At 48.1% G+C, this 20646-nt stretch overlaps 1 protein-coding gene across 2 annotated transcripts in view; it reads left to right on the top strand.

Annotated features, from left to right (window-relative positions):
- Nucleotides 1–20646, top strand: part of LOC148480612 (transcription factor 15-like) — a 137718-nt gene that overhangs the window by 80221 nt on the left and 36851 nt on the right. Inside the window, exon 4 of one of the 2 annotated variants that reach the window (XM_088454131.1) lies at nucleotides 990–1081. The exons of the other annotated variant lie outside the window; for it this stretch is intronic. Coding sequence (XP_088310257.1) covers nucleotides 990–1081 — 92 coding nt within the window. The remainder of the gene's footprint in view (nucleotides 1–989; nucleotides 1082–20646) is intronic. 2 annotated transcript variants of the gene reach the window in all.

Genomic DNA, 20646 nt, shown 5'->3' with positions numbered 1-20646 from the left:
GCTGTCATTGCTGCCAAAGGTGCATCAGCAAAGTATTGAGCAAAGCCTCTGAATACTTATCTACATGTAATTTCTTAGGTTTTTTTTTTTTAATTAGATTTGCAAAAATCTCAAAAAAACTTTTTACACGTTGTCATTATGGGGTATTGTGTTTAGAATTTTGAGGACAAAAATTAATTTATTCCATTTTGGAATAAGGCTGTAACATAACAAAATGTGGAAAAAGTGAAGCGCTGTGAATACTTTCTGGATGCACTGTAAGTATCCTTCGCAGTGAGATCAATACTTAACCATACGTCCTCTGATGATGAATAGGCCCCTTTGTTAGAAAAGTGATAATATAGGTATCACTGTAACTACTTGTATTTATATAAGTGGCAGTAGTAGCATCGCGGTTGTAGGCCAAATAAGACATACTTGTTTAACAACATAAAATTACACAAGAACAAGGGGAGAGGGATTTAGTGAATAAATACAATTACTTAAGAATACTCTGGTGTGGGATTACATTGTGGTCTGGGGGTTGGGTTATATATTTAATTTAATCAGAATGTTCACTATCCATGACTTAATGCAATGAATTATGGCACTATGGTGCTGAGGATGGGCTGTGCATCTCCCGGAGGAGAATACATAGAGACTCTGTGCCCCTGGTCTCCTCTCTCACCTGAAGTCACCCAGCTGTAGCCTATTATCAGTAGTGCTCTCCACCTGGTCACCACTTGCTGACATCTGACTCAGCTTTGGATCCAGGTCTTTCTGTAATGGATGCTGCTGAAATAAGCAGTATGTGAGTAAAACACAGAATTAGATGGAAAAGACAGTGAAAACTCACAAATAGTGGAGATAGGAGGTAGAAGGAATTGGTAAATCAGAATAAACTATATAAAGTAAGAATAGCTAAGTACTGTTAGAGTTAGAGGTGTACAATGGATCAACTATGGCTGAGAAAGAGGCCAATGTCTCACCCGTGTCATGAACTCTTCCAGGTCATGAATCAGGTCATCAAGTCCTTGGTGCACCCGATCCAATTTCTCCTGCTGGTCAGGCAAATTCTTGGTGTCATCAACTGGAAGGAGAGGTAAGTTTTACATAACATCATCATTTGGGTATCATGCTCAGGGTATGTATACTACATTGCAACATGGAAAGTGATTTATGAGGGTAAAAGGGAGCAGTGATTAGGCAGGGTGTGTGTGTGTGTGTGTGTGTGTGTGTGTGTGTATGTGTGTGTGTGTGTGTGTGTGTGTGTGTGTGTGTGTGTGTGTGTGTGTGTGTGTGTGTGTGTGTGTGTGTGTGTGTGTTGGGAATGGAGGTTTCATGCTGGGTTGCACCAATTTGCAATAGTGGGCAAAATACTATCCAAAGTCTGGTTTTACAGCTGATAATTGATTAAATGAGCAGGTGTCCTTCATATGAGATATCCCACCTGAGTATATATTTTTAAATTATGTGTAGCACTGGCATCTGTGACAGCCGACACATGATGAACGGAGCCCAGTGAAATTATTTGGAAGCTACATCCCCCAGAATGCCTTGAGGTGAGACAAGGTTCAGAGAGACATGCAAAGGCTGTCAGGGTGGTAATGCTGGCCATACACGGCGCGTTGAAGGAACGTCACGATGGGTTGTACGATTTCGCCTTGAGAGTCATCCCTTGAAATTCAACATACGATGTGGTCAAATGATGTACGATTGATCGTTGCAATCATACGATCCCCATATGCACATGTATCACAATATACAAGATAGATCACAATTTTACGGTTATTCGGGAGGCTCCCGACCAAATCGGGAGGGTAGGCAAGCCTGCTCTATTTTGAGAATTTTCACGTAAGGGTGAAGTGTTGGATATAATATTTGTGAGAATAGGGTTAGACACCCCCGGGTTGGACTTAGGGTTAGGAGCCCCCCGGGGGACTTAGGTTTAGCCAGTGGGGAAGGGGGGTGTTAGGGTTAGGCACTTACAGGGGGGATTAGGGTTAGGCACTTGGGGAAGAGGTTATGGTTAGGCACCCCTAAGGAGGGTTAGGGGGTTAGGTTAGTTATTACTGACCTGAGGACGATCAGGATTTCCAGCGCTGTCGGGCTGCCGCTGCCGGGATCTGTTCATCTGTCGGGCTGCTACTGCCAGGAATCATACCGATTCCCCTGTGACTCACCTACACCTACACATACACTTGCCTGTCTGGATACAGTGTTTCCCAACCCTTGCAGAGCTGAGTCTTGCCCCAAGTGAAAGAGCTGAGATTTTCCCCTGCTATAAACAGATTTTATGTTATAGTGTCTGTAGTTGTGCATTACAGAAGCATTACCTGTACTTTCCAGCAGCCCGAGCCCTTTGTCCTCAGATTTCCTATCTATCTCACACACAGCTTGGATATCCTGCTAAGGGAAGGAGAAGAGGCTATCACACAATTTTGAAATGCAAATTATTATATAATGATTAATTTAATGCCAGCACTGACTGTGTCATATACAACGTACTAGTGACATGTGGTGAGGTCAGTGACTGGAGAGACACACATGGAGATTGGTCTGAGTGCTGGGAGCCTGTCTCAACCCCTACTCACTATAACTCTCCCCTCACTTAAGCTTCAGTGTCCATTGATTTTTTCTGCTGCTGACTGAGGCTTGATCTCTAAACACTGCAGTTCACTCCTGGTCACATGAACATACTTGCCGACATTCACCCCCCTCTTTCCGGGAGGGAGCTGAATGCCTGCGCAGAGCGGGGGGCGTGGCTCGGTAATGATGCTGCATTGGAGGCGGGAGGTTTGCCTGCCTTTCCGGGGGTCCGGAGCGGCACCCAATATTCGGGAGGCTCCCAACCAAATCGGTAGGGTAGGCAAGCATGCACATGACACACCCAAGGTGTCCATCAGTGCTCAAGGCACGTTCTCCCATCCTCAGAGGCCTGCCTCTATTAGCTCTTTTTGTGCAGCTTACTGCCCGTGGTGTGGCCCCGTCCCCAGCTCTGCAAGCAGTGTCTGACTATAGAGTAGTGAGGCTAAGCTGTTGCTGCCTCATCTCTTGTCTCTCTGCAGTCCTATGGAGCTCCACAAAGCTGGTAAGTGTTAACTATAAAAATGATTACAATAAACAAAGAAGATGTTTATAAGTTATACATATCATCTTTGTATTATTCTAATCATTTTTATATCAAATCTAAGGAGTATGACAGGGGAGGCTATTTTGCATTGTGAAAATGGAGTGGAAGTAACACACATCATGCTAATGGGCACATTATACATGCCCGTGCAAACAAGTGAAAATGTACATTGTGCATGTGTGTTACATAAGGAATCAGTATGAAATACTGCCGGCCGCATGGTTCGATTCCCGGCAGCGGCAGCCCGACACTGGAACAGATCCTGGCAGCGGCAGCCCGACAGCGCTGGAAATCCCGATCGTCCCTAGGTAAGTATTAACTAACCTAACCTACCCCCCTAACCCTAACCCTCCCTTAGGGGTGCCTAACCCTAACCTCCCCCCTAAGTGTCTAACCCTAATCCTGCCTCTAAGTGTCTAAACCTAACCCCCCCCATTCCCCGCTGCCTAAACCTAAGTCTAAATCCCCTGCGGGGGTGCCTAACCCTAACCTCCCCCAGGGGGTGCCTAACCCTAACCCTCCCTCCCCCTAGCCTAACCCTAACCTCCCAGGAGGGTGCCTAATCCTAAATCCCCCCCGGTAGCCCTAAACCTAACCCTCTTCCCTGTGGCTGTCCGCTCACGGCGCCCGGCATCCCTTCAATCGGGATGCCGGGTGCCAGTCTCCCGGCGTCTGGGAAATGAGCGGCGTCTACATCTAGACGCCGGGTATTTCACCCTCACAAGGATATGACAGTCGGGAAGCCGGCTGTCGGTATAATGTCAGCCGGCTTCCCGATTGCATCCCATTACATAACATAAAGCAGCTTGTGTTTTGTCTCTATGGATGATATTACATATGGAAAGTACTGTATAGCAACTCCTTATTGACAAATTTCAGTACCAAAAGTTTTTTTTATATAAATATACATTCTCGTCAATATCTTGTTTATAAGGTCTTTGTTCATTTTAGTAATCCACAAATATCAAAACGGGTTCTGAAAAGTATATTATATATAACACTGTAGCATTCGTGTTATTGGTATATTTAGATAAAAAAGTGATCCATTCCCTTTGATACAGAGTACTGGAGAATATGCCGGCAGCGTTCAGCTCAAGATAGTCAGCTGGAAGCGGCTTAGCAGGGAACTCGGTCAGCGTCGCTGGAGACGCTTACATCAACACACACACAGCACGCGGCATATTACTGGAAGCCGCCCAGCAGGGGGACCTGATCAGCGTCATATGAGATGCTAGCAACAGTGTACTATCACCAGCAGCCGGGACCTACATCAGCGCACAAGGCACGCGGCATATTACTGTAAGCCGCCCAGCAGGGGGACATGGTCAAGCGTCACAGGAGATGCCAGCAATAGTGTACCATCAGCAGCCGTGACTTAGGTCATGGAGGTAGGAGGACAGTGACAGAGCAGGTATACGGTCAGCCGGGAAGGGAGGGGATATAAATTGGTAACAGCAGCTTGGTATCAAAAGGGAACTGATACCAGAAAGGTAACTTATCTCTGTAAGTAAGTGAGTTGGTGCCACGACTGCCTCTGTACTCACATTAACAACAAGCTGCTTATATGTTATCTGCTGATTGTCTGTTTATACTAAGGCTGGTACACACCTAAACAACCAGCAATCGTGCCGATGTTCAGGGCGATTTGCCTTCACCCTGGACATCGCATGATTGCCGGTACACACTGCACAATTTAATGAACAATGAAACGATTACTTGTTCCGTTCTTCATTAATATGTATTGCGCCGCATGCGATATCATGTGATTCACTGTGCAGCACAGCCAATCACACGATAACACATGCGACCAGCGGGAGCGCGCAATTGTGCATACATACTAGGCGATATACACGATTTGTCGTGCCGATACGCCAAATCATGCCGATATCATCCTGGTGTGTATCATACTTGCCTACTTTTGAAAAAGCATTTCAGGGAGATTGTGAAAGCAACACCTATGAGCACGGCGGTTAAGTGGACGTGTACTGCTACATCTGAGAGGCGTGTCATAAACCTGACTTATATCCAAATGTAAACAAGCCCAAAAGCAGTTAGTAAGATCTACTTGTTGATGGAAACACATTAATACTTTTCAGAAAATGCATAGGTATCATTGGGGGAGATGTATTAACGGCGAAAATGGGGTAAAACCCCCGAAAATGCAGTTTTCAGGGGTTTTAACGCATTCCCCGTATTTATTAAGCAGCAGAATGCGCTGCATTCTGCTGCTTCGCGTCACTAGGTAACGCCACCTTCAGGTTTATTTATGCCAACCTTCAGGTGGCGTTACCCAATAGAAGCCTATGGACTTCTTAACGCGACACTCGGGGCTGGGAGGGATCCGATCGGATCCCTCCCATGAGCCCCCGCGGCCCGCGGCTCTCTGCGCATGCGCAGGAGGACTTCTGGGTGTTCAACCCGGAAGTCCCTCTGCCCGGCAGCATCGCAAAGGACAGCTCTCATCGAGAGAGCTGTCCTTTGCGAAATCCTTGGTACATACCACGGTAATGAACCGCGGTATGTATGTGAAGTCAGGGGGGATGTACCGCATCGGCGATATCGCCGTTAATACATCTCCCCCACTGTGTCTTATAACCAGTGCAGGGAAATGATACTAATGATCCAATTTGAATGTATAAATCTCTGTTTTGTTAATATAACAGCTCCATAATGGGGGTAAGGTACAATCAGGGAGATTGTTGGACTCTTCAGGGAGACAGGGAGATTGATACTATTTCAGGGAGTCTCATTGACAATGAGGGAGAGTTGGCAAGTATGGTGTGTGTATGCACCCTAACACAGCTGAACCAACTAAGAAAAGACTGGGGTAAACTGTTTCCAAAAAGTGGTTATTACTACCCAGGACTGGTGTGTGTTAGATGCTTACTAACCACTATGACGGCTTTGCTGGTGTTGAATTGCTGCTAGTGTGCATGTTGTTGGACAAATAAGGATATAAACTATTGGTGTGCATCTAAAAAGGTTTATTTATGCCAACTTGGATTGATTTGCGATATCAAAGAGATATAAATTCAGCATATGTTCCCACTGCTAAACAATTGCTGCTACTAACTGTTGCTATCTTGAGTATATTTTATTTTTTTATTTTCTTGATTAAGGATACATTTTTATTATTTTTACTAAAGATTGCATCCTTCTGAACATACTAGACTGGGAAAAAAACTCTCCCGTTCTCTCTCAAGTGATGATCTAAGTATGCGAAAGTATTAATGTCCTGTGGCCACAGGTTCATATTATATAATATATTGCTTTTGGGTGTATGTATGTCAGACGCCTTTTTTAGATTTCTTATTGTCTATAATTATATATGTGTTTTTATAAGCCTATTGCGGTATAATTCAAAATAAATTCATATTTCATATATATACAGCTACCTGAACAGCGCACTTATTATCTTCATTTTCTATATAAAAAGCAATTATAACAGAGGACCAGGCCCTGTATTATAAGGGCAGCGACAGTTGCTGAACTAATTTAGGAGAATGAACTATTTTTATACATTAGCGCCATCAAAAAAAAAAAATAATTCTTTATTCACTATAGATAAAAAAAGCAATTGTAGGGAGTATTTGTGGGGGAGAGTAACGTATGCCATAGCTCCCAACTTTCCTGCTTTCAGGCAGAAACTTCCCCTTTTTGGGGAATTTCCCACCGTCCCTCCCATGGGCTGCAGTGTCCCACTGGAAGGGAGTAAGGGGGGGTGATATGAATGGCATCTGTTCAGAGTGTGGGGAGAGACTGGGGGCAACCCAGCATCTCCAGTCCCAACAGTGATGAAAATGGGGGAATGCCGTGATATATGAGTACAAAATGTTGGGAGGTATGGGTACGCTGTGTAGTATACACCTGTATAATAGATTGGAATCATATAGAATGAGTGCATTGAGCAGTCCTTATGGTGGCTGCACTGTTCGCGTCGCTTAGCAAGAATATTATGACTCAGTAATATCATTTAATATCCAGTGTCAGAGACCACTCTTAATTGAAGACAGAAATAAAGGAATATGATGTCTATTTCCCAACCCTCGCAGAGCTGGGAGGGAGCTGAATGCCTGTATGCAGCGGGTGGCGTGGCCGGACAATGACACTGCATTGGGGAGGGGCCGCGCGATTGCGGCATTGTGGCCCTGCCCCCTCTTCACAATGATGAAATTAAAGGTATTGTGAAGCAGGGGGCGGGGCCACAATGACGCATTTCAGCTGTGGGGGTTTCTATCATTAGTGTGGGAGGGCAGTCGGGTCGGCAGCTGAGTCTTGCCCCAAGTGAAAGGGAGCCTAGGCAGAGATCTCACATAATTTGCAGATTTAGGGATATAATTACTAAAGTGAGAGTTTTAAGAAGTGGAGATGTTGCCCATAGCAACCAATCAGATTCTAGCATTCTTGTCCTCATTCAGCTCCCTCTTTCTGGGAGGGAGCTGAATGCCTGTATGCAGTGGGGGGCGTGGCCCCCCACTGCTCCACTGCTCCACTGGCCCCCCACTGCTCCAGCTGTTATGGAACTACATAACCCAGCATGCACTGCTACAGTTTTGCTATTAGGGCATGCTAAAACTGTGGCAGGGCATGCTGGGATATATAGTTCCACAACAACTGGAGTGTCAAGGTTAGCCAACACTGTTCTAGAAGATAATAGCTAGAATCTGATTGGTTGCTATGGGCAACATCTCCCCTTCTAAAAACTCTCCCTTTAGTAAATTTACATCTTAGAATTTAGCAGGATTGAAAAAAAGTTGTTACCATTTTATTTGAAGTGCTGTGACATCCCTTAAGTGAATTTTTATTTTTTCCCCCTTGTAGGCATTTATACCGGAAGGAAAGTATGGTGCAGCTGTACCGACAGGGCCGGCAACAGAAATATTGGGGCCTGGTACACTCATGTTTTTGGGGACCCCCTATTCACTCTCCTAGCCCGTCACACACACCCCTCTTCCCCAGCTCCTGTGTCTGTCACACCCCCCTCTTCCCCGACACCTTTGTCTGTGAAACCTCCCCCTCTTCCCCAGCGTCTGTGCCTGTCACACCCCCTCACTTCTTCCCCAGCCCGTGTCTGTCACACCCCCCTCTTCCCCAGCCCTCTTCCCCAGCGACTGTGCCTGTCACACCCCCCACCTCTTCCCGAGCCCGTGTCTGTCACACCCCCCCTCTTCCCCAGCCCTCTTCCCCAGCGACTGTGCCTGTCACACCCCCCACCTCTTCCTCAGCTCCTGTGTCTGTCATACATCCCTCTTTCCGTGCCCATGTCTGTCATACACCCCTCTTCCCCAGCTGCTGTGTCTGTCCCCCCCCTCTTCCCCGACCACTTTGTCTGTGAAAGCTCCCCCTCTTCCCCTCACCTCTTCCCCAGCCCCTGTATCTGTCACACCTCCCCCTCTTCCCCAACCCCTGTCTGTCACCCCCCTCGTCCCCAGCCCCTGTATCTGTCACACCTCCCCCTCTTCCCCAGCCCCTCTGTCTGTCACACCTCCCCCTCTTCCCCAGCCCCTGTATCTGTCACACCTCCCCCTCTTCCCCAGCCCCTGTCTGTCACACCTCCCCCTCTTCCCCAGCCCCTGTGTCTGTCACACCTCCCCCTCTTCCCCTCACCTCTTCCCCAGCCCCTCTGTCTGTCACACCTCCCCCTCTTCCCCAACCCCTGTCTGTCACCCCCCTCGTCCCCAGCCCCTGTATCTGTCACACCTCCCCCTCTTCCTCAGCCCCTCTGTCTGTCACACCTCCCCCTCTTCCCCAGCCCCTGTATCTGTCACACCTCCCCCTCTTCCCCAGCCCCTGTATCTGTCACACCTCCCCCTCTTCCCCAGTCCCTGTCTGTCACACCTCCCCCTCTTCCCCAGCCCCTGTGTCTGTCACACCTCCCCCTCTTCCCCAGCCCCTGTGTCTGTCACACCTCCCCCTCTTCCCCAGCCCCTGTCTGTCACACCTCCCCCTCTTCCTCAGCCTCTGTGTCTGTCACACCTCCCCCTCTTCCTCAGCCCCTGTGTCTGTCACACCTCCCCCTCTTCCTCAGCCCCTGTGTCTGTCACACGTCCGCCTCTTCCCCAGCCCCTCTGTCTGTCACACCTCCCCCTCTTCCCCAGCCCCTCTGTCTGTCACACCTCCCCCTCTTCCTCAGCCCCTGTCTGTCACACCTCCCCCTCTTCCTCAGCCCCTGTGTCTGTCACACCTCCCCCTCTTCCTCAGCCCCTGTGTCTGTCACACCTCCCCCTCTTCCCCAGCCCCTGTGTCTGACACCCCTTTCATCTGCAGCTCCCCACCACTCACCCCGTGACTATCTAGCCCAGCCCAGACCTGGTCAACACTTACCTGCTGCGCTGCCTGTGTTCCTTAGGCTGCCCATCCACTAGACGATTAAATTGAGCGATTGAACGATATAGTTATCGTTCAATCGTTCACTAATCATTTAAAAATCGTTAACAAATAATTTAAAAAAATGTCTAAAACGAGCAGCGATGCGCACTCCCGCTGGTCATTTAGACATCTATCATCGGGCAAACATGCTGGACAACCTGACGATAACGTCAGGTTGAGCATGTTTGCAGATGATTGATTGTGTCTACACTGAACGACTGCTCATTCAGTGTAGGCACATCATAGACTGTCAAACGACTGCACGATTACAATGTCATAATTGTGCAGTCATTTTGAGGTCTGCTGGTGGATAGGCAGCTTAAGTCTTCCCTTGCGCGCAGCTCAGACCCGGCGGCTCCTCTCTGATTCAGCAGTGCAACGACATGATGTCACGCACGCTGCACCAGCCCAGCATCCCTGTCACTGCCGGACTCGGGAGGATCTATTCCAGCGTCTCTAGCCACAATCGTTGTGCCGGGTGCCCTGCTTACACAGCAGATAGCAGAGGCAAGGGGGACACGTGAAATGGGCTCCAGAAATTCCTCGGAATCTCAGGCCCGGTACTAGTGTCCCCTTTGCACCCCCCTGTTGCTGGCCCTGTGCACAGGTGGTAACCCTGCATTGCCTCAGCAATCAGACATCATTACATTCAAAGCACAAAGCATCTCAGACAAGGCTTGAAAAGTACATGATTATTATGTGGATTGCAATGGTCATATATACATGGCAATGTAGGGAATGTATAGAAAACAGCTAAAGCTTCAACTAACTCTCAATATGCATATATTTTAATTACATCTGTGCAGTTACGTGAAAGTTAACTACACTATATATCACTGATAAATGAGATTACTAACATATGATATATACATTTAGTATGTAGTAGGGGTGAGCGGGTTCGGATTTCTGAAATCCGAACCCCCCGAGCCCCCCCGATCCGTGGCTGATCCGAGTCAGGCTCGACTTTTCCCGCCTGACTCGGATCTGAAATCGAGGCAAAACGTCATCATCCCGCCTTCCGGGTCTCGCGGGTTTTGGATTCTATATAAGATACCCGTGTCGGCGCCATTTTCTCACTCGGCTGTGGACAGTGAAGAGGGAGGGCGGGAGTTAGGGCTGGCTGGGCTGTGTAGTGTAGTGCAGTGTAGTGTTATGCTGTGCTGTGCTGCGCTGTGCTGCTGTTGTCCATAGGGGCTGTGTCCACTCCTCCAAAGTCCATAGGGGCTGGCTGTGTTGTGCTGTGCTGCTGTTGTCCATAGGGGCTGTGTCCACTCCTCCAAAGTCCATAGTGGCTGGACTGTATTGTGCTGTGCTGCTGTTGTCCATAGGGGCTGTGTCCACTCCAAAGTCCTGTGCAGTGTCCCAGTCCTAAAGGGGTGCTGTAGTGTTGTCCAGGGGAGGCTCTGTCCTTCAGGGGTGCTCCCCCCAAGTGCAAAAAAAATGTGTTTGTGAATTGTGTGCGCAGTAGCCGCACGTGCATCAACAAAGTAGCGCCAAGCATGCGCCTGTGTCATAGGTAAAGGGCCGGCTGGCTTGTCCGTTAAAGGGTGCTGTAACCCCAAAAGTACACTCCAAACAAAATAAAAAAATATTTTCTGTGTTTGTGAATTGTGTGCACTGTGGCTGCACGTGCATCAACAAAGGAGCAGCTCCAAGCGTGCGCCTGTGTCCCATAAGTAAAGGGCCGGCTGGCTTGTCCGTTAAAGGGTGCTGTAACCCCCAAAGTACACTCCAAACAAAAAAAAAATATATTTTCTGTGTTTGTGGATTGTGTGCACTGTAGCCGCACGTGCATCGACAAAGTAGTGCCAAGCGTGCGCCTGTGTCCCATTAGTAAAGGGCCGGCTGGCTTGACCGTTAAAGGGTGCTGTAACCCCCAAAGTGCACTCCAAACAAAATAAAAAATATTTTCTGTATTTGTGAATTGTGTGCACTGTGGCTGCACGTGCATCAACAAAGGAGCAGCGCCAAGCGTGCGCTTGTGTCCCATAAGTAAAGAGCCGGCTGGCTCATTTCTTAAAGGGTGGTGTAACCCACAAAGTGCACTAGTCTCCAGCAAAAATAAAAAAATATTTTCTGTGTTTGTGTGCGCCTTAGCCGCACGTATATATAAAATCAATATAACATAAATGGAGGACCAAACTTTCTCCGATAAAAATAAAATAGGGAAAGATCAAGAACCACTTCCTCCTAGTGCTGAAGCTGCTGCCACTAGTCATGACATAGACGATAAAATGCCATCAACGTCGTCTGCCAAGGCCGATGCCCAATGTCATAGTAGAGGGCACATACAATCCCAAATGACAAAGTTCAGGAAAATGACCTTAAAAAAAACATTTATATCATCTGAAGAGAAACGTAAACTTGCCAATATGCCATTTATGACACGGAGTGGCAAGGAACAGCTAAGGTCTTTCCCTATGTTCATGACTAGTGGTTCAGCTTCACATGACGATGGAAGCCCTCCTCCCTCTAAAAAAATCAAATGAGTTAAGCTGGCAAAAGCACAGCGAAGAACTGTGCGTTCTAAGAAGATATCACAAATCCCCAAGGAGAGTCCAAGTGTGGTGGCTGTTGCGATGCCTGACCTTCCCAGCACTGGACGGGAAGAGGTGGCTCTTTCTACCATTTGCACGCCCCCTGCAAGTGCTGAAAGGAGCACCCACAGTCCACTTGCTGATATGCAAATTGAAGATGTCACTGTTGAAGTACAATAGGATGAGGATACTGGTGTAGCTGGCGCTGAGGAGGAAGTTGGCGAGGAGGATTCTGATGGTGATGTGGTTTATTTAAATCAGGCTCCGGGGAAGACAGTTGTTGTCTGTGGGATGAAAAAGTCCATCACGGTCATGCCTGGACAGAAGACCAAACATTCCACCTCTTTGGTCTGGCAATATTTCTATCCAAATCCGGACAACAACTGTCTTGCCATATGTACCATATGTAAAGGTGAAATAAGTAGGGGTAGGGACGTTAACCACCTAGGAACATCCTCCCTTATACGGCACCTGCAGCGCATTCATAAAAAGTTACTGTCAAGTTCAGAAACTTTGGCCAAGACCGTAAGCAGTCCAGGGACACCTAAATCCCATTGTCCTGTTGTATCCAAGTGCCTGCAAACCACACCGTCAACTCCCTCCTCGTCAATTTCCTCCTTAGTCAGGATCGGAAGTAGTCCTGCAGGCCATGTCTCTGGCATGATTGACTCTCCTATCCGGGATTCCTCCGGAGGATCCTGCATTGCTACGCCTACTGCTGCCGCTGCTGCTGTTGCTGCTGCTGGGAGTCGTTCATCATCCCAGAGAGGAAGTAGGAACACCACTACTTTTACTAAACAATTGACCCTCCAACAGTCCTTAGCGAGGAGGATGAAGTACGACAGCAGTCATCCTGAAGCAAAACGTATAACTGAGGCCTTGACTGCTATGCTGGTGTTAGACGTGCGTCCGGTATCCGCCATTAGTGCAGTGGGATTTAGACAATTGATGGAGGTAGTGTGTCCCCGGTTCCAAATCCAGATTCCACTCCACTAGGCAGGCGATACCGAGACTGTACAGAAACGTCAGAAAAAGTGTCCTCATTGTCCTGAAAAATGCGGTTGTACCCAATGTCCACTTAACCACGGACATGTGGACAAGTGGAACAGGGCAGACTAAGGACTATATGACTGTGACAGCCCACTGGGTAGATGTATCACCTTACGCAGCAACAACAGCAGCGTCACCAGTAGCAGCATCTCAGAAACGCCAGCTCGTTCCAAGGCAGGCTACGCTGTGTATCACCGGTTTCAGTAAGAGGCACACCGCCGACAACCTCTTAGAGAAATTGAGGGAAATCATCGCCCAGTGGCTTACCCCACTTACACTCTCCTGGGGATTTGTGATATCTGACAACGCCACCAATATTGTGCGGGCATTACATCTGGGCAAATTCCAGCACGTCCCATGTTTTGCTCACACAATAAACTTGGTGGTGCAGAATTTTCTGAAAAGCGACAGGGGCGTGCAGGAGACGCTTTCGGTGGCCCAAAAAATTTCTGCCCACTTTCGCCATTCAGCAACTGCGTGCCGAAGACTGCAAACACTCTTGAACCTGCCCCGCCATCACCTGAAGCAAGAGGGTGTGACGCGGTGGAACTCAACCCTCTATATGCTTCAGAGGATGGAGGAGCAACAAAAGGCCATTCAAGCCTATACATCCACCTATGACATAGGCAAAGGAGGGGGTATGCACCTGACTCAAGCGCAGTGGAGATGATTTCCGTGTTGTGCAAAGTTCTTCAACCCTTCGAACTTGCCACACGTGAAGTCAGTTCAGACACTGCCAGCTTTAGTCAGGTCATTCCCCTCATCAGGCTTTTGCAGAAGCAGCTGGAGAAAGTGAAGGAGGAGCTAAGACGGAGCGATTCCGCTCGGCATATGGGACTTGTGGATGAAGCCCTTCATTCGCTTTGCCAGGATTCCAGGGTGGTCAATCTGTTGAAATCAGACCACTACATTTTGGCCACCATGCTCAATCCTAGGTTTAAAGCCTATGTGGTGTCTCTCTTTCCGGCCGACACAAGCCTGCAGAGGTGCAAAGACCTGCTGGTGAAAACACTGTCAGCTGAAGCGGAATGTGACACGTCAACAGCTCCTTCTTCATTTTCTCCCGCAACTGGGGCTGCCAGGAAAAAACTTAGATATCCTAAGCAACCCGCTGGCAGTGATGCAGGGCAGGCAGGACCAAGTTTGGACATCTGGTCCGGACTGAAGGACCTGGCAACAATTTCTGACATGTCTACTGTCACTGCATATGATACTGTCACCATTGACAGAATGGTGGAGGATTACATCGGTGACAGCATCCAAGTAGGCATGTCAGACAGTCCGTACCTGTACTGGCAGGAAAAAGAGGCAATTTGGAGGCCCCTGTACAAACTGGCTCTATTTTACCTGAGTTGCCCCCCCTCCAGTGTGTACTCCGAAAGAGTGTTTAGTGCAGCCAGGAACCTTGTCAGCGAAAGGCGTAGGAGGCTGCTTCCACAAAATGTGGAGAAGATCATGTTAATAAAAATGAATTACCAACTCTTCCAGGGAGACCAGCATCCAGAACGTACAGAGGGACCTGTGGTGGTGGATTCCAGCGGGGACGAGTTAATAGTCTGTGAGGATGAGGATGTACACAACACTGAAGAGGGTGAGGAATCGGTGGATGAGGAGGATGAGGACGACATTTTGCCTCCGTAGAGCCAGTTTGTGCAGGGGCAGATTAATTGCCAACTTGTTTTGTGGGGGCCCAAACGAACCAATCATTTCAGCCACAGTCGTGTGGCAGACCCTGGCGCTGAAATGATTGGTTTGTTAAAGTGTGCATGTCCTGTTTATACAACATAAGGGTGGGTGGGAGGGCCCAAGGACAATTCCATCTTGCACCTCTTTTTTTTCTTTGCATTATGTACTGTTTGGGGCCTAGTTTTTCAAACTGCCATCCTGTCTGCCACTGCAGTGCCACTCCTAGATGGGCCACGTGTTTGTGCCGCCCACTCGTGTCGCTTAGCATAGCCTTTTGGACATAAAAACACTATTGTGAGGTGAGAGGTGTTCAGAATAGACTGGAAATGAGAGGAAATTAAGGTTATTGAGGTTAATAATAGCATAGGGGCAGAAAAACCAACACATTCTGTGATTTTAGCTGTTTTTATTCTTTTTTTAAAAAAAATACAGATCCAAAACACAAAACCCAGAACCCAAAACACGGAAGGGTGGTTTTGGCAAAACCAATCCAGATCCAAAACACGAAGAAAGATCCAGATCCAAAACCAAAACACAAAACACGAAAAGTGGCCGATGCACACCCCTACCTTATACATGTTACATCACAGTAGAGCCGCTTATACACGTTACACCATAGTAGAGCCCCTATCACACATTATGCCATGGTAGAGCCCTTTATACATGTTATACCACAGTAGAGCCGCTTATACAGGTTACACTACAGTAGAGCGTTTATACATGGTATGCCACAGTAGAGCCCTTATACACATTTTGGTATGGTAGAGACACTGCAGGAGACAGGGAGGGGGCGGAGCGCACAGGGCAGGCAGCTGCAGCGCTGCATGCTGTAATGTATATTACCAGCACCATGACATCTCTCCCAGTCCCTCCCTGAGACAGTGTCAGTGACATTTGAAACAGGAAGGGGGCGGTGCACAGGGGCAGGCAGCTGCAGCGCTGCCCAGACCGCTGTAATGTGTATTAGTAGAGGTGCGCCCAGCAATACCACTACCATAACGAGGTAGTGGCCGTGATCGCGGGTGGAGGTGGATGGTTCCGTCTACAGGACATGTGCGCTCTATGCGGGCACATCGGCTGCACCACCCTAGTTACGGCCCTGCACTTGGATTAGCCCTCACCGGGCTTCACTTAATAAAGTGACAACTTTCAGCAACAAATGCTCATTTCAACTGCAGGGAGGCTAGGAAATAATATTGGAAGTTCACCACTGGTTTTCTTTACCTTATACAATGAGTCCTCATTGTCCTGATGTTTCTCCTTGGGGCACAGGTCTTCCACAGTACTGATGTTCTCATGCTGTGATTTTGTTATCTCCTCCTCTGTAGCCAACCCGTCCGGGGGCTTGTCTATATTCCAGTCCTCCTCTGGAATTGCCACCTTCTCATCTTTTATATCTAGGTGCTGGAGTATGGCATGGAGTAGGGTTTGCAGAGCCCTGCAATTAACTACCCCGATATCAGGTGTCTGAGTGGCCAAATTTGCCAACTCAAAAAGGGTGACTACCCTAACCATACTGTTAGTCCTGATGTAAGCCTACATCAGATGTAGAAATAAAGTTTTGAATTAGCCATATTTGCTCTGGCTACAGATAAACTTTCTAAATTAGAGACTGTTCAAAAAACCTCCCTGACTCTCATGCGTCTGAACAGCTCTAGAACACACGTTCCATTGGGTCATAACCAGCATCTGGTCTCCCATTGTGACATCACCAACAGCTGTAGAGTGACAGAGTGGCAGCGTCAGTTGCTAGGCAGCAGTGTGTACAATTTTAAAGAGACATTTACAGAATTGAAAATGGTTTACAGTTACACACGCACAACGCTTTTGTTACAAACCCAGTAACATATGTTTTTGTACATTATTTAATATTATAAAATTGCAGTAATGTCACCTAGAGCTACAAGACGGAATAGATTTGATTAAGCACCAAACATGAAAAATTACAAAAGACACAGTACAGTTTCTATCCCGTAGTGTGGTAGGGCCTGCAGACATTAGGGATGACATGATCAGCCTTCAGCAGTGGCCTTTTATATTTATGAAGGGGTGGCCTGCATTAGAGGCTCTGCCATTGTTAAACTTCAACCTGCTGCTGTTGACCACCACTTGGTTCTTGGCCCTATATTAGTGCAAAAAGCGTATATATACCAATGCTGTCTGCACTGTCTTGGAGATTAGGGGGTCTCACAGTAAAGAGTATTACTGCAGTACTAAGTAGTAATGTGGAAGTGCAGTACTTTTGTGTTTTTCTTTTTACTTGTGTTTGAAACTGTCGCACATCACCAACGATATTGCCCTCCATACTGCCAGATTATTATCATGTAACAGTTTGGAGGGTACAATCTCAAGTCACCTTTCCAGCTTTGCAGGTCTACCCATTGCAGGGTATATGTTAATGCCATGTGGCGTTAGTGACCAAATCAAAGCTTTTTCCTGCGTACTAAATTGCATGGCCGTAACTAAGGTGGTGCGACATGTACCATGGCACAGGGCACCGCAGGGCAGGGGGAGCTGTTCAGGCCTTTCAGTTTTCTGTTTATAATCATTGTCACTTGTAGCTTGTTCTTCTTTTATTTCCGTCATCTCCTGGCCGTCCCTATCTCCTATCTGGCTTACTCCCCTTCCACCTGGCCACCTCCCCAAGCACCTTCAGACACATCCTCTTTTGTTTAACACACACATTTCAAAATACTGTCGTACCCGGTTCTCGCACCTATCACCTCTCACATGGAAGTCAGACACCTTACACATAGAGCTATCTGCCCCACAATTTCTGATAGCAGCCCTGAACACAGCCACCAATTCCAGACCAAGGTGTTACCAGCACACCTCAAGTACTCTTGCTGGTGAGCAGGGTACATGCTGTACACAGACCTCCCCACCACTAATATTTGCTACATATACGCCAGTGGCAAACGCAGGATTTCTAGAGAGGGGTTTCCAAATGCTTGATTTTAGAGCAAGTGTGGCCAGTCCATGAAGAGGGCAGAATTAGCATTTTTCAAGGTTTAAATATTTTACATACAAAGTATATTGTGTGTCATAATTCCAGCATATACAGGACCAGCAATCACAGTGAGCCATTATATGCGGCAGTAGGGCCATCCTGCCTGAGCTGAATGTATTTATTTCGGATGTGGGCACCATTCCAGAGCATTGGAGCAAGTCCGGGAGTCTGGGGGAGCAGCAGAGGAACCTAGCACTGCCCTGGACAATTATGTACATATTGGTCTCGTTATGCACTGGATAGTGTATTATTATACAGTATTAATAATTAACCCCATTGATGGTCTATAGCAGTGCACCCCTAACTGTGCATGTTTTCCACATCTCCTAGTTAGTGCAAAGGTATATTTATTACTGGCTAACACATTTTGAAAGATCCACAGGTGGTGCTAATCATTTCATTTGTGATACTGAGAAGAACATGCAGCACTAGTAAAATTCATATTATAGTACTATTTCTATTGTGGTCATGGTGTATGCTGGGGGGGGGGGTTTCCAGGCAGACGGAAACCCCCCCTGCGTTTGCCTATGATATACTCTACAAGCAGCACTCTTTCAATACCTTCAGTGGGTGATTTACATTGCCAGCTCCAGGCTTGTTCATGGCTATTCTGATGGACAAATCCTGCTGCAGGTGCAGCTTCACCAGCGCTCTCCTACATTTAAGCCTGGTGAGCTTTACTGCATAATTATTGTGTATCATCACTGCAGCCATTGGATTCACACTATATTAGGCAGTGACACCTGGATAACCGTAATACAACGAGATCGGTACTCCATCATCATCGTACGGGACAAATTAGATTTGTCATGCTTCCCCCCCCCCTTTTCCGGGCATGTGTCTTATGTACCTATTTGAAAAATGGGGGGCGCCAATGCTCTTTCTGGCCCAGGGCACCAAAAAGTAAAGTTACGGCTCTATCACTACATTATGTTATGCTGCAACCCACTGTATTCTGTCCCTGTATCTCCCCATTATATTAAATTGTAACCTATGGTAACCTGCCCCTGTATCACCCACAGTAAGTGCCCCCAGCCCTTATATCACCCACAGTAAGTGCTCCCTGCCATTGTCAAGCACAGTAAGTGCCCCCAGCCCTTATATCACCCATAGTAAGTGCCCCCAGCCCTTATATCACCCACAGTAAGTGTCCCATGTCACCCATAGTAAGTGCTCCCTTCCTCTATATCACCAGCAGTAAGTGCCCCCTGCCCCTGTAACAATCACAGTTATTACCTCCTTCGGGGGCCACAGGAGCCGCATGTACCAGTTGATGGTGCCGGTGCTCGGGTTACTGAGAAAGTCACGGTCTGGAAGAGCCCTTCCAGCTGGGGCAGATTGAAGTTGGCACAGCTTTACTCCTGCATGCTGGTCCAATAGCTCCTCGCACTGTACTGTGGGAGACGTTGTGACGTCATGATGTCTGTCCCCATATAGTGCGGGTCTGTGAGTATGGGAGGTGGAGCCGGGGAGCCAGATAGGTATCTAGTTTAGCCAGAGCCGGTCGCATCGTTAAGATAACATGCACTGTGGCGGGCATCCGGCAATAAGGATTGTGGCGGCGGATGCCGTCCTGTGCGACGGCATTGGCCGCACCAACAACCTTACCGCACTGGGGAAGCCTCTGCCAGCTGACTGATTGATTAGAGCGGAGCACCAATCCAGGCAGCCGCGTTGCAGCCCGGCTGAGCAGGCAGTTAGTATGAGCTGGTCCAGCAGAGGCTGTTCTCCGATCTAAATACCAGAGGTCAAAGTGAAAGCAATAATGTTTACAAGAAACCTCTCTGCAAGGTTTAAAGGAAAACAAAACTGAAAATAGAGGACCTCATTCAGAGCCGCTCGCAAAATGCGAGCGCTCGCTCTGAATGAGGGCGGCCGCTTCCATTTTCTGATCCGGCCTCCTGGCTGCTCGCTAGGCTGTGGGTTACCACCAGGATGATGGTCGCGATGGTCCAGACTATCGCGACCATCGGGGCTTGTGATGAGACCCTTGTGGTAGGGTCTCATCTGCCACAAGCCTCAGAGAGCTTTCGGCTCTAATAGAGTCGGAAGCTCTCCCACTGACATTACTGGTGATGTCAGTGGGGCCACCCACAAACAGCAGGCGTTCGCTTGGGAACGCCTCCGTTTGTGAAGCCACCCCCCCGCCACGCCTACAAAACGGGGCGAGCTGTCGATCAACATCGACAGCCGCCCCTTTTGTAGTGAGCCACGGAGCGAGAGAATTTCATTGACCCGCTTGCGAGCGCACCGGCGCTTGCGAGCGGGTCTGAGTGACACCCAGAGGCTTTACATGGAACTACCAGTCACCTTCACAAGTGTATTTAAATATTTTAGGGATAAGTAAAAAAGCATACACACAGGGCCGGTTCTAGACTCAGGGAGAAAATTTTCTTTGGCGCACCTCCCCACCATACAAAAAATTAACATATCTCAGTTTAAGCATAACGATACGTGGTGAAAGGAATGGCGTGGGTCACTCTTATTCTTACCTCAGACCTTGTTCTTTTTTTTTTACCCAGATTGCGTAATTTTTCCTGCATTTTTCTTAATTTCATAATAGTGTACTAAGGGGCTTTTTCAGCAGTGCACGCAGATTCTCGATTATCGGGAATCTGTGCATGCGCAGGACCCATTCTGCGTGGGTGCAGAATGGGTCTTGCTAACACGTACGCTAGCCCTTGAATGCCTCTGCCCGAGTGACAGGCAAAGGCATTTAAGGGGCGTGTGGGGACATCCGGCGTTCCCAGAAATGGGGCATGTCCGCCCCGTTTTCCAGGAGTGGCCAGCCCAGAGACTGCGTGGACATACGCAGTCTGCTGGGCTCGCAAGCCAGCCCAGCCTGAGTAAGCTGAGGCTTACTCAGGTGGCCGGCCACCCGG

This window comes from Taudactylus pleione, unplaced genomic scaffold (assembly GCF_031769625.1).
Source record: "Taudactylus pleione unplaced genomic scaffold, aTauple2 ptg000609l, whole genome shotgun sequence".
NCBI classification, from domain to species: Eukaryota; Metazoa; Chordata; class Amphibia; order Anura; family Myobatrachidae; genus Taudactylus; species Taudactylus pleione.
Note: the sequence above shows the minus strand (reverse complement) of the source record. Positions and strands in the feature narration are given on the sequence as shown.